This window comes from Saccopteryx leptura, chromosome 2 (genome assembly GCF_036850995.1).
Source record: "Saccopteryx leptura isolate mSacLep1 chromosome 2, mSacLep1_pri_phased_curated, whole genome shotgun sequence".
Lineage (NCBI taxonomy): Eukaryota > Metazoa > Chordata > Mammalia > Chiroptera > Emballonuridae > Saccopteryx > Saccopteryx leptura.
The window spans coordinates 317,005,803-317,019,820 of NC_089504.1; the positions used below are offsets into that span (position 1 = coordinate 317,005,803).

At 45.4% G+C, this 14,018-nt stretch overlaps 1 protein-coding gene across 3 annotated transcripts in view; it reads right to left on the minus strand.

Annotated features, from left to right (window-relative positions):
- The window catches only part of TPK1 (thiamin pyrophosphokinase 1), a 151,340-nt gene extending 142,666 nt beyond the window's left edge, over nucleotides 1-8,674 (minus strand). The window contains exons 1-2 of one of the 3 annotated variants that reach the window (XM_066362946.1): nucleotides 8,547-8,674; nucleotides 8,180-8,238 (exon numbers count right to left, since the gene is read on the minus strand). In XM_066362946.1, the coding sequence (XP_066219043.1) occupies nucleotides 8,180-8,222 (43 nt within the window). In that variant the 5' untranslated portion in view covers nucleotides 8,223-8,238; nucleotides 8,547-8,674. The other 2 variants (XM_066362947.1, XM_066362948.1) reach the window with 2 other exon arrangements.
- Between the last annotated feature and the right edge of the window lie 5,344 nt (nucleotides 8,675-14,018).

Genomic DNA, 14,018 nt, shown 5'->3' on the forward strand with positions numbered 1-14,018 from the left:
AAGCCCAAGGTTTCAAACTGGCAACCTCAGTGTTCCAGGTCAATGCCTTATCCCACTGTGCCACCACAGGTCAGGCTGATCTTCTTTTCTGATGTGGCCAGGCCACAATACCCACTGGATAATCGAACCAGGTGGCCTTCTGAAGGGACTTTCAATTTTAACACCCTCACCAATTTCACCATTGACCAAGAACTGGGAAATGGTTGGAGATCCCTTACATTCAGGGCTTCTAGTACTTGCACTCCCATTCTAATCTCTGTGCCACCTGCTACACAGCACAGGCCCTTTCTGGCCAGAGAAACCTCAGCTAAACCTTCCACTCCTGATCTTTCCTCCTTCGCCGACCCCCAACTCTCTCCTACTCCTGCCCAACCCCCGAGGGCGCTCTTCTCTCGAGACCCCTCTCTGGACCCTCTGCAGACCTCTTCCGCTCGGGTCTCTTCCCTCCAGGAAGCCCCCTCCCCTGCCAGCCAGGAGCCCCTCCCTTCTCCACTGTGTTCGTAAGCCTCTCCTCCAACAGGCCCTCCTCCGCTGGCCATTGGCCCTCACACGGGTTTGCAGGGCTCCTGACCCCACTGCCCAACTCCGGTCTTCTTGCAGGAAGGCCTGGCCCTGTCATGCTTCTGGCTCCAGCGTTTCGGCTGGATCTGAGTGCCAGGAGCCCCCCTCCTCTTATTCTCAGCCCCCAAACCCCTATCCGAGACCTGTGAACATGGCATTTAAAGTTTTTAATGCTCACAGCTAGTAGGAAAAGGCTGAGGCTGTTCACCAGGCCAGCATGCAGCAGAAGGTAACTCTCCAAACCCAGACTCTTGTGGCAGCCCTGAGGCCAGCAGAGCAACAGGGGCAAGGCACAGGAGATGCCTGACCCAAGTCTGGGCCACAAAGAGGAACTCCACCAGGAGCTTGCTTTAAATGCGGCAAAGAGGGTCACTGGTCCCGGCAGTGCCCCTGCCCGTGGCTACCCACTAAGCCCTGCCCTAACTGCAAGAAGCCCAGTCACTGGTGGAGTGATTGCCCCTTTTGGGTAACAGGCTCTTTCTCAACGCCTCTATGTGGAGGACAAGCCACACAAATGGGAGGCCAAGCCAATCAGGCGGGTACACCACTCGAACTCCTAGGCCTCCTGGACGACTGACACGGCCCGGACTGGGAGACCCCCATCACCCTCATCGAACTCAGGGTAATGCTGCAGGTAGTGGGTAAGTCCATCTCATTTCTTGTGGACACGGGGGCTACCTTCTCTGTTTTGCCATCACACTCTGGACCTCTAGTTTTGCCATCACACTCTAGTTCAGGGGTCCCCAAACTTTTTACACAGGGGGCCAGTTCACTGTCCCTCAGACCGTTGGAGGGCCGGACTATAAAAAAAAAACTATGAACAAATCCCTATGCACACTGCACATATCTTATTTTAAAGTAAAAAAATAAAACAGGGACAAATACAATATTTAAAATAAAGAACAAGTAAATTTAAATCAACAAACTGACCAGTATTTCAATGGGAACTATGGGCCTGCTTTTGGCTAATGAGATGGTCAATGTCCGGTTCCATATTTGTCACTGCTAGCCCTAACAAGTGATATGACGTTCTTCCGGAGCCATGACACGTGCGTCCTGTGTCACCAGAAGTAGTACTGTACGTGAGCGACTCAGTGCTTTGCGGCGCCGCCACATACAGTGCTCCAGGAGCACAGGATGCGGATGCTCCTCTCTCTGACCACCAATGAAAGAGGTGCCCCTTCCAGAAGTGTGGAGGGGGCCAGATAAATGGCCTCAGGGGGCCGCATGCGGCCCGCGGGCCGTAGTTTGGGGACCCCTGCTCTAGTTCCCTCACAGGTCTTGGTTATGGGAGTGGACGGGACCCCTTCTTTTCTCCTTCACATGCCACCACTGACATGCAGTTTGGACGGAGTTCCCTTTTTCACACTCCTTCATATTCTTTCTTTCTTCGATCTAATAGGCTTCTTTCAACACTGAATTCCCAATTTTTCTCTCTTAGCCAAACCCGCCTCCTCTTGCCACATACCTCCCCTTTCTATCCTTACTCCGCCATCTTCTCAGGGAACACATGGACCGGACCTTTCCTCTCATAGGGGGTCCAGATGAAGCACAGCCAGCGGTCCCCCTCCAGCCAGGAGACAGGGTTCTTCTGAGGGAGCTCCAGCCCGGCTCCCTACAGCCCAGGTGGACGGGACCACATACGGTAATACTGACTACTCCTACTGCAGCCAAGCTCCTAGGGCAAACACCCTAATACCATGTCTCTCGCCTCAAGCTTGCCCCCATGCAGGACTGCTGGCAGTCGGAACCACTGGGTCCCACCTGTCTCGGGCTCACCAAAAGGTTGGACCCTGCAGATCCTTCTGTTGCTCCTGTCCCTCCCACCAGGAACCTGCCGCCAGAGTGAGTTAGAGCAGGAAGCAATGCTGTTCCATGAGACTGGCCTGATGGAAGAATACATCAATGTCCTCAACCGTCTACAAGAGAAACTATGCAAGAATCTCTCCTCCTACCACCCGCTTAACTCCTGCTGGCAGCCCCCTATCCTCACCTAGGCTGTCCCTATCCCAGGTCCTCTTCTAGTCATCAGCATATTACTCATATTTACTCCTCTATTTTAGATTCTTCCAGGGCCGCATCTACGAGGTTTCTCAAGGCATGGTCAAACAGATGTTCTTACACCCATATACATGACTCCCCTCAGAGCCACCACCTTCCAACCTCCCCTCCCCACGACTCCTCTAACCAGCAGGAAGTAGCCAGATGAATAGCAACACCCCTATCTAACATAAAAGGTTGGAATGCCAGGTCAGCTGGCAATGGGGGAAGGTCACATGAGGAACCAGGCCCGGGAACTTTGACTGGAACCACCCGCACCCATGCGCACCAAAAGAAACTTCCCAGGAGCCCTTTGAAAAAGAACAACCATCTGTCAGCCAGTTAAGTTTCGCCACTTCATATCAACTCGCCATCACCCTACCGACCCTATAAATTACCCCCCAGCAGAAGAATCCATGGGACTTCTCTGGCCCCCGTCTCACGGACCAAAGAACCTCATCCAGGAAGCGCTCTACTAAATAAAGCTTTTGCCATTCCACACTTCGTGGCTACGCCCTTCTTTCTTCCTCAGTGGGGAAATACCTACAAGTAGAGTAAGATTATTAAAGCTTCAAACTCAAAAACCCTCTCCTTTGTCTCAGGTACCTTAGTTGGCCCTGGATTACAAAATATCACAATCCTTAAGCAGCAGCTTTGGCAGAGGTTTCTTTGCCATCCACAGAGATGCAAGTTTCTTTAAACATACTGCTGGTTATACAAGTCTCCAAGCAGCCACAGTGCTTTAAAGAACCAAAAAAAAAAAAAAAAAGCTATGTTGATATTAGGAACAATATACAGCCAGAAAACCCAGGTTTTAGTCCCTGGCCTATCTCCAACACCTGTTACAGAAGGCTTTTCCTTTTGAAGAGCCAGCATTCACGGCCACCATCACAGCCACCTGGCCAAGGCAGGTTCACATTTGATTCGACAGACAGTAAGGAATCAACAGAGCTGAAAACTGGTAGTGCATTTTTCTTTATTCTAGACTTGCACTCAGCAAGCGAGTAAAAACAAACACACTGGGCTCCAAAACCCACTCATTCAGTGCTCACAAAGCTACTAACTCATCCGAGTTTTCCTAGAATTAAAGGCTTCCACCTTACCAGTCTAATTCACCTCTGTTCCCCATTTCCTTCTCCTCCATGACTGGCTTCTCCTTCCCCCGTTCCGACATGTTGGCTGCCTCCTGCACGAGTCTTCCCTGCCCTGCTCCAGCCTGAGCTCCTCCTCCCTACAAGAACTGGCCACTCTCTCTCAAAATGGCCTCCTAGATCCACCTTTTAAAACCTTTTGGCACAAAAGCCCTCTCTCAACAATAACATTAGCATAACCATGTCCCTTTCAAGCAAGTAGGGCAACTAGCTGTATCACGTGAGGGCAGCAGCCATCTTTAACAATAAGGGTGAGAAAAAATAACTTCATCTGCCCAACACCTTTGAAACGGAATATTCTATTACCTGGGTATGAAGTTCATTCTAAAACTGAGTTTATGAGTTGCTTCATGATGACATGAATAAAAATAAAATATTTAACAAGCTATCACTCAAATATCGATAGATCAAGTGTTTCTACTGAGAACCTAGCATCTGAACTGAGATGAGCTGAGAGTAAGAGGTTCTGTACAACAATAAGGCAAACCATTGCATTAATAGTTGTTTATTCTGATTGCCTGTTGAAATGACATTCTAGAGATGAGGTTAAATAAAATACATAACTAGATTAAACTCACTTGTTTTACCTTTTTAGCAAAGCTACTGGAAAGTTTTAAATGGCTGTGAACTTCCTTTCCTATTATTTTGGCTAGCCTGCTGTAGAATGAACTCTTTCACAGTAAGGTTTGTCAGCTCTTTAATTTTTCTACAGCATCTCGTAGGGCGTTCCCCATAATAGATGATACTCAGAAATGTTGAATGAATAGAGAAAATTTTACATATAACCCAGCAACTGGGTAAGACTGAAATCACCTCTTTTTGGTTCATACACCAGCTATAGTCTATTAGAATGACATTTAAATCTCCATTATATGTAATCGTAAAAATTCTAAAATACAACCAAGTCGATTAAAAAAAATGTACAGCTGACATACCTAATTTGTTGTGGGCCGAACTGCATCCTCCCAGAATTCTTGTGTGGAAGTCCTAAGCTTAACCTCAGAATGTGACTATATTTGAAGACAGAGTCTTTAAGGGCTAATCAAGGTCAAATGAGGTCGTAGGAATGGCCCTCATTCAGGAAGACTGGTGTCCTCAACATGACTAGGAGAACAGGTAACACAGACTAAGGGGCAATGGTGAGGACCCAACGAGAAGGCAGTCACCAGCAAGCCAAGGAAAGAGGCCTCAGAAGAAACCACTCCTGCCAACATCTTGATCTTGGACTTCTAGTCTGAGAATTGTGACAAAATAAATTTCTATTATTTAAGCCACCCAGCCCAGGGTACTCAGTATGGCAGCCCTTGTACACTAATACACTTAAACAATGTTCCATAACTGAATGGTTTTGGTTTTTACACTTAAATTACAAATTCACTTCCTCAAGCATATTCACTGTATTTCAAGTGCTCAACAGCCACATGCGGCAGGCGGCTGCTGAGCTGAACAGTGCAGAAGTCTCTAATAAGAATGCTTAACTGGTCAGGAGGTGCAACCAAGAAATGTCAATACTGACGCACTTTTAATCTTTAAAAGTTAAAAAGTGTGTAAAAGTTTAAAAAAAAAAAGCAAATGACCTAAATCTACCCCAAATCATTCTTACAACGATTTGCAAACTAGAGATTAAAGAAGGAAGTTACTAGTTTAGGGCTATGTTTGGTACATACAATTGACATCACCCTGCATTCTTGAGCGGTCCATCTGTTAGAGCAAAATACAGAAGACCACTTACTTATGCAGGTGGCTGGGGTACAGTGACCACTGTGAAGGTGTCAGAACTACAGGTACAGAAATTACCCACTGGTAAACTGGGGAACGCTGATCCTATCTTCAGATTTTATTATGTCTTTTGTGACTGTAATCAGGCACTTCCAATGGAAATTAAAGTCCAGAAATATAAAGCAATGGCATGAATACTATACTGAGCTTATACTGAATTTCCTATATTCATTACCACTTGACCACGAGGCATCAAAATCCTGAGTCCACTATTAATAATTCCATGCATTTCTCCATTAAAGGAAATGCAAATTAAAATCACAGAAATACCTCACACACCCACCAGAATGGCTAAAATACAAGAGTAACAATTCTAAGGATTGGAAACAATATTGCAGGTGATCAATTCCGAATTAGCTAAGGCGAGAGCATGGAAGCCTGAGCAAGTGCCAGTGGCTCAGCCTGGCTTGGGCAGAGAGGCGGAGGATGAAAGCATCCTGGAAAAGTGGTTAGGAATCAGCTCTGGAGGACCTGGAAGGCCAAGATAAGGACTTGAACCTACACATGCTTAGCAGAACAGAACCAGAATATGGATGACACAATTTTAAGTTTTAGGGTATTTAAAAGGCCGCTTTGTATGAATGTTCCAATGAGATTCGACAAAGAAACTCAAAAAACGTTCTTTCCCCTACCCTGCAAAAAATTTCTCTGTTCTCCACAATATGTATTATCCTCACTGCTCAAACACATTCTTCCAAAATCTCCAGCTACCCTCTCCAGCCCAGCCACATCAAGTCTCTTTGTCCTCACTCACCACCAGGTGAACACGTTCAAGGTCACAGGCAGCACTGAGCATTCACTCAAAGACAGCCCATCAGCTGAGCTGCTCCTCTGCTTCCCCTCACAGCCTCACAACTTAAATCCAGAGCTGTTTTGGAGGCCCAGCTGGTGTCTGTCTGTCCTCATCTCCTTCCTCCAGTCCCTCCAGGTCCTATTGTGGGTTCTAAAATAATTCAACAGCTAACTAGAAGTCAACCTGCTTTGTTCTTGATGCTCCAACCACAGACTTGATCACGTCTTCCACTTCTGCACACCCCACAGTGCCTAGTATCAAAGGACATACACGAGCAACTTGATAACAGAAACGCAAATACACCCTTTGATCCAACAATTCCAGTTCTACAGATGTATCCTGATACACTCCCATAAATATGCAGAAATCTTATGATTAAAGATACAGCCTGTAGATTGTAACAATAAAAACCAGAAACAATCTAAGTATTTACTTTAAAAGATTAGTTCGTTTGAGTCTCTACTCCCTGTAAAACAAAATGAAATTTGGGATTATCTGTCCATAACAAAGTAGTAAGTGAAAAAAAAGTCACAGAAAAGGACATAAAATAGGCCCTATCTGATCTATTTATATATACACACAATTTAGAAAAGCACAAGGTTTTAGAGTGATAAACTCTGGCAACTGGAATACACTTTTCAATTTAGGAACATTTCTATTTCTTTTTGAGAAAATTTGAGGAAGAGGACATCCAATGTTGATAGTAAAAAATACTTATTTAGCAATAATTATATTTTCATTCTGCCCTGCCCCAATTTTTATTTATGAAACAATTTATAATACAAATTCATTTTGTTTAAAACAACAGTAATAATATGCTGGGGTTGTAATAATATGTAGCAAAAATAGTTAGAACATATGCCAACTGTTAATAGTGGTTATTTCTACAACAGAATTTTTAAAACATGCAATAGCTGACTAATCAGGGGCACTGACTGACCTCTTTCCTCTTAGACTATCAAAAAAAAAAAAAAAAAGACAACAGGCAACACAATAAGCGTCCAGTGTGAATAAATCAAAATTATACCTATTTTTTTTTGTTGGATTGACAAAAAATATTTTTCCTTTGCCGAATTTTAGTAATTAGTTTGTGTGCCATGAGATGAAAAAAGGTTGAAAATTACTGTCTTAAACAAAACCCATGAATTCATGTGTTTACAGAAAACAAATTTAAACATTAATAAAAGATGCGTTCCATTTGAATTATGAAACTGATAAACTGGAGAAGTTCTATACAACACAAACAATAACCGGTAAATTTTTAAAGAATATGTATTTAATATTGCAAAATTACCACACAAGTCAATTAATTACTACACTGAGAATAAACGCTACTGACTGCCAGCCTCAGAAAGGGTTCCTTCCATCAATTTCCATGTGAATTTCGATCACCTGAAACTTTCAAGTGACAAAAAGGAAAAAAAACCCTTGCGTGTTGGATCTTGAAAACTTTCACACAGCCACCTAGTAACCTTTCACTGACTGGACAGTCTCTCGGGCACTTTGCACCGCGGCCAGGCCAGAACGACTGATCCTTACACCTGTGCCGTCTAAGGGTCTGCGTTAGAGATGAGCTCACAGGTAGCCCTGAACTCGTCTCCAGGTGGATACAATGTACGAGTCGCTCAGCCCTCACTGCAGCTCTGCACCGCCCGGGACAAGGAAACTGAGGCACAGGGGAGGCCGAGCAACCAGCCCCGGGGCGCAGAGCTGGAAAACCACAGGCAGATCTGGACACGACGCTGGGTCTAGCCAGAACCGTCCTTTCAGGACTCTGGACTTGGAAGACTGTCGTCTTCAGGACCGCGGGCACGAGCCCGCCGGGGACACTAGAACGTGGAGAAACATACGGTACCAGTGGGAAGCAGGGGTTCCAACGGGGTAAAGGCATGGTCCATATCGGGTTATTGGCCTCTGCGTTAAAAAAAAAAAAAAAAGAAATAGAAATGCCACGTTAGGATTTCTGTCTAATGAAACAATCCCGTGAAATGGCCGGTTTAACCGGGGGCGCAGCGCAGGGAGACGCGGGGCCGCGGGCGAGGCCGGAGACCCGGGAGAGCTGGGGGCGCGACACGCGAGCACGGCGCGCGTCTCCGCGGGGCCGTTCCCATCCGGGCACTGGAGGAGAGGGGGGCGGCCGCCCCGTCACCGCGCTCGCCACCCCAGCCCCGGGCCCGCGCGCCGACGACGCGGGCGACGCGCCGCGCTGCGGTGGCACTTACACAATGGCGGGTGGAGCCAACGCTGCGGGAGCGAGGGCATCGGCTGCTCGGCGCTCGGCTGAGACGCCTCGGGCAGCGCGCTGCTGGCGCTGGAGGGTTTAAGTAACGCGGCGCGCGGGGGAAGACACTCTCCCTTCCGGGAGCTCGCGGCGCGTGCGCGGTGCGTGCCCCAGTTGTGCGCGTGCCCAGCTGTGCTCGCGCTCCACTGCCCGCCGCCTGATTTTTCCAGCGTAGCTCACTCTCCATCAGAGTTTTATTTGGAAGAAACTTTAAGCCGCCTGCTTGCAGCTCCACTCGCTCCAAGAAGCCCCAGGTGAAGATCTTAGGCAGCTTTTTTTTTTTTTTTTTTTTTTACTAGACTGTGCAAACCTCCAGGAAAGTTCCTTTCTTCCTTTGGGCCAAAGCCCCTCCTTGTATCTGCCATTGCCCCACCACTGCCCCAGGACCCGCACCTGTTGGAGGGATACCTGGTTCTCCTAACCATTTTCAATATATTTGAACACAGGCGCCCCAGGCTAGAGCTTTTCAAGGCTAAACGCGATTCGCACAAAGTTCTTATTTGACGAGGGGGTTCCAGACTCCACCATCGTGCTTGCTCTGCACTTGGTATTTACTGTTGCTTACAGATCGTGGACCCAGGACAGGTGAGACCTGCAGGGCTCTCAGCACCTAACAAGGCATGCAAATCCCTGCACTAGGACACCTGATGAGACTAGTGTGGCTTCTAGCAGCATTGAGTGTGTCCCCAGTGTGACCCAGACACATATCCACATCCACACCCACACCCATTAAAATGCCTGGCTGAGAAAGCTGGGGCAGCCAGGAGAAATGAGTCTAGCCAACACCTGATGGCAGGCCCCTACCTCCCAAATGGCTTACCACAGTAAATAGCATCTCTAACAACTCAGAAGCATCAGGACACTAGTGCCATTCCTTTAAAATGAAATCATCAGGAAGGACAGGGTTGCTGTCGCCCAGTCTTGGTGGGAGAGTAGAATCCTCACTGTCCTAAGTGCCAGCTGGAGAAGAGCTGGCCTCATTGCACTTACACTGACCAAAGGTGTGTGATTTCTTTTCTGACTACTGAGAATAACTGCCCCCCCCATACCCTCCCTACCTTATTCTCCCTTTAAAATGTCCCAATCACATCACTCATCGATATGGAGTTCAGTTCTTTCCCCTATGGTCAGAAGTTACTAAATTTTTTATGTGTCCACTGCCTTCACTAATATTCGGCTATGTTTATCTTAACCACTGGTCACAATGGTGCAGGAGTGACCTAACTGTAGAAGAGTACACCACTGCCAGTGCTCACTAACTTTTCTAGCACCCAAATCAAACAGAACTTCCAGGCATTTTTCACTCAAGTGTATACCTATCGCGTACTCAAATGTAGGCCCCAAAATCGGGACGTTATGAAGTCAAATATTATGAGTGTGCAATCACAGTGGCAAGGGGCCATTTAACCTACCACTTGAGGGAGGGACACCGGAACTCTACCTCAGTGTCCTCAGCTATGGTATGGGAACAAAGTTGCCAACTTTGGAAGTGTTCAGCAGGAATCAAATGACTTGGTTACAGAGAAACACCTGGTCAGATGCCTAGCACATATGTTTGCAAAAAATGTCCCTCTCTTTCCATCAATATGGTACCCACAGATCCCTTGGCGGTCCTCGCTTCTTATATCATATTTGCAGCACTGATCTTTGCAAAGCGTTTTGTGTGTATCTAGATCAAGTTTCTCCCAAAGTTGTCAAGAAGAAAATTGAAGTCTTTACAACCAATGTCAGAAGTCTGCATGTTTAAAGATGCCATTAGAGAAATGAAAAGGCAGCAAACTGGAGGTGGAGGGAGTATATTTGCACACGTACCAGGCATGTGTTTGCTAGATTTACAGCAGAGGAAGAACTGCAAATCCGTCAGTAAAAGGCAAACAAGCCAGTAAAATGATGACTGAGGAGGTACACAAGCAAATTACAGAATATATTCAAATAGCAAACACGTGAAGAACACACCATCACTAGCACACCAAGGAGCCCATCTGAACAATGAGATGAATTTACTTGCCAGTTTGCAAACAATTATTAAGTAATAATACAAAACTTACATTTATTAAGCAATTATTATGTTTCAGTCCCTGGGTTAAGGTCTTTTATATTTTATCTGATTACCTTAAAATGTAGGTTCCAACGGAACAAGGACCAGATTTTTAATTGTTTACCTTTGAAGCCTCACTCTCTAGCACAGGTGCTGGCAAAGGGGAAGTAACTAATGAATGCTCGTTGAATATTCATGATGCAATTGATTGCCAAAGCTTGGGATGCTGCTTCTCTGGTTCTTCCCGAAGAGGACTCATCTATTAAGCCTAAGCACACAACTGACTTCCTTGCCCTGGTTACACTTTATGTCGCCTATGATTGTTTGTCTGTTTTCCTGCATGGCGACACTCACGATCTGTAGTTAATTAACTTCACTGTTTACTTGTTTCCAAGTTGTGTGCCCATTCTGGAGTTCAGCTCCCTGAGAGTAGGAACATCCTATTTTTTGTTCATTGCTCTTTTTCCCTCCAAAAAGGATACCTCGCTCATGGTAGGGGTTCCATTAAACATCTAAGTGGATTAATAATGGTGGGGATAATGGAAATTTAGAGTACATCATGACAGGAATTTTTTAAAAGATTATGCTAAATCAATATGCCTGCATGTGGGAAAATAAATGTCCATGATGAAGCAGGTGTTATAAATGCAAGTGGTAGAAGACTCCACTTACATATTTTTAAATGCATTTGGATACCTTTAGAGAGAATTGTTAAAAGTGACCTCTGAGAAAAAGGGATGGAGTGGGTAAGAGGCAGTAGGCTGAGAGAAAGAATATTATTTCATACACTTTTGCACTTTGTTAACTTGATATTTGTGCAATAAGCATATGAAAGAAATATTCAAGTTTTCAAAAATGTGTACTAAAAATTTAACACTTTTTTTTAAGAGTACATAGGTTTCAGGTGAACATCTCTATAGCATCTGAGATGTTGATTGCCTTGTGTGGCCATCACCAAAAGTCAAATCATTTTCCATCCCCATATACATTATTTGTTAATCCTTGGCAATTTTGGGGGGTGGTGGAGGGCTTCCAGAGAAGACAATACACATATAGACATGGTACAATTTCCAGAAGAGATTTCATAACTTCAACTGCATTTCCAATGGATTCTATGACCCCACGACCACCACCATCAGCACCACCAAGTTCCATAGGGTAGGAAGGAACTCCTGCTAGCACATTATGTGGCTTGCTCCAGGATACGAAGATGGCCATCCCAATTCCTTCACCAATTGTCTTCCACTCTGCCCCCATTTTCTTGAACTGGTGGAGATCAAACTATAGAGTATATTGTTGCAAAAGATTCTATAGTAAAATTTTTCTGCAGAGAAATAACTTTTGGAAACTGCATGCTATCATCCATCCCCTTGGAGATTTACAACACATTATCTATCTTTGAACATCTGGGAACAACCAGAAATAAGGAAGCTATTTATCTCCAAACCCAGAATTTCTCAAAGGTCACTGGGCATGTAACACTTTTTTTTTTGGCACATCATTTAAAATTTTTCAGAACAGTGTTGCTCCAGATGTTGGGGGAAAACTACGACACCCTGAGCCTCTTGGCTGCCACAGCTGTCCCCTGACTGCTGCCACTCAGTCATCTTGGCGTTTCCAACCTTCCACTTTCAGTTCATCTCTTTCTGCACTGTTTCCTGAAAATCAAATCCTTCTCTCAACTTCAAATGCATATCTGCTCTGACCCCACCTTAATTGCTCCAGCAGAAATTCCGGCCGCCTTGAGGATCTCTCCACTTGAATATTGCCCCTCTACCTCTGATTCAAGTGGCTAAAGCTGAAGTCACTCATTTATCCTTCTCCTGGGAGTCTCCATCTCTCTCCTTGGCACCGTTCTTCCTCTGATAAATAACTTCAGTTTGCCTTTTCTTTCAATCCAGAAGCTCAGCAAGTTGCCATCTTTTATATTATTGATCACTTATTGTAGCCTGTTGAGGCCAATCTGGATCAAGATTCTGTCATCTTCGTCACTTCCTCCCATCCATCAATCACAATTCTCATTATTGTAAAGCCTATCGAAAGTACCATCTGCTCGGAAAAGTCATCCCCGAGATTCATTCAAGCCCCTTGCAATTAATTTCAGTTTGCTGTGTAACTTCATTATATATATATATTTTTTTTATAAATAAATTTTTATTTTAATGGGGTGACATCAATAAATCAGGGTACATACATTCAAAGAAAACATTTCCAGGTTATCTTGTCATTTAGTTCTGTTGCATACCCATCACCCGAAGAGAGATCGTCCTCCGCCACCCTCCATCCAGTTCTCTCTGTACCCCTCCCCCTGCCCCTCTCCCTCCTTCCCTCCCCCCACCCCCCGTAACCACCACACTCCCATCCATGCCTCTTAGTCTCGCTTTTATGTCCCACCAATGTATGGAATCCTGCAGTTCCTGTTTTTTTCTGATTCGCTTATTTCACCCCCACACAATGCTACCAAGACTCCACCATTCCACTGTAAGTGATCCGATGTCATCATTTCTCCTAGCTGAATAGTATACCATGGTGTATATGTGCCCCATCTTCTTCATCCAGTCCTCTATTTTTTTTTTTTACACTGATTAAAAGCCTTTAAGCAAACTCTTGGCCAATACAGCAAGAATCCCTAAAAGAGTAGTGTCCTTAACATGTTCACCAAGTCCAAGTTGGCCCCATCACCATGCCAAATCCCTGAAAAATGCAACCCAACCACAGTTCAGTCTGTTAGGAGCTGTCACAGGAAGCAGGAGTCCAGGAAACTTCCCCACAGGAAAAGTCCGCATGGCACTGGAATTGTTGTCACCATTCTATACTTTGCAGCTCATGTCCAAGTCCCAATGACCGCTGCTTCTAGCTGGTAATGATTCAGGTAGACTGGAAAAAGCCATTTGCAGCATGCGTGGATATGGAGCTTCTGTTCTCCTCTGCCTGGAGAGTTGAGACCAGGTTGCTTTTCCCTGGAGCTCTGTGACTGTGGCCTGGTAAAGACAACCTTGGGATACACTAAGCTGGGTGGCAAAGGTAAATTCATAATACAAGTTGGCAAAAGGAGGAAAGAGAGCTCTAAATTAGGAGTAGGTCCCAGCCTGAAATATGAGTGGGGCATTGAGGTAGGAGGGATAAAGGAAACACTAGATATTAATCAAAGCAGCAGAAAATAGGACTATCAACACCCACAACAGAGATCTTTGAGGGAAAAATAAAAAACCTGACTATTCAGGCAAAACATAGTTAAGTGGCCCTTGTGCGAATGAGATCAGTTTACCTGCTTCTTGGAAGAAATACCTTAGGCTTGTCCACAGTGTCGTAGATGGGGCTGATGGCCCTGGGCACCTTCAGCCTTCAGTGGCAAACCCCAGCTTTCTGGGCAAG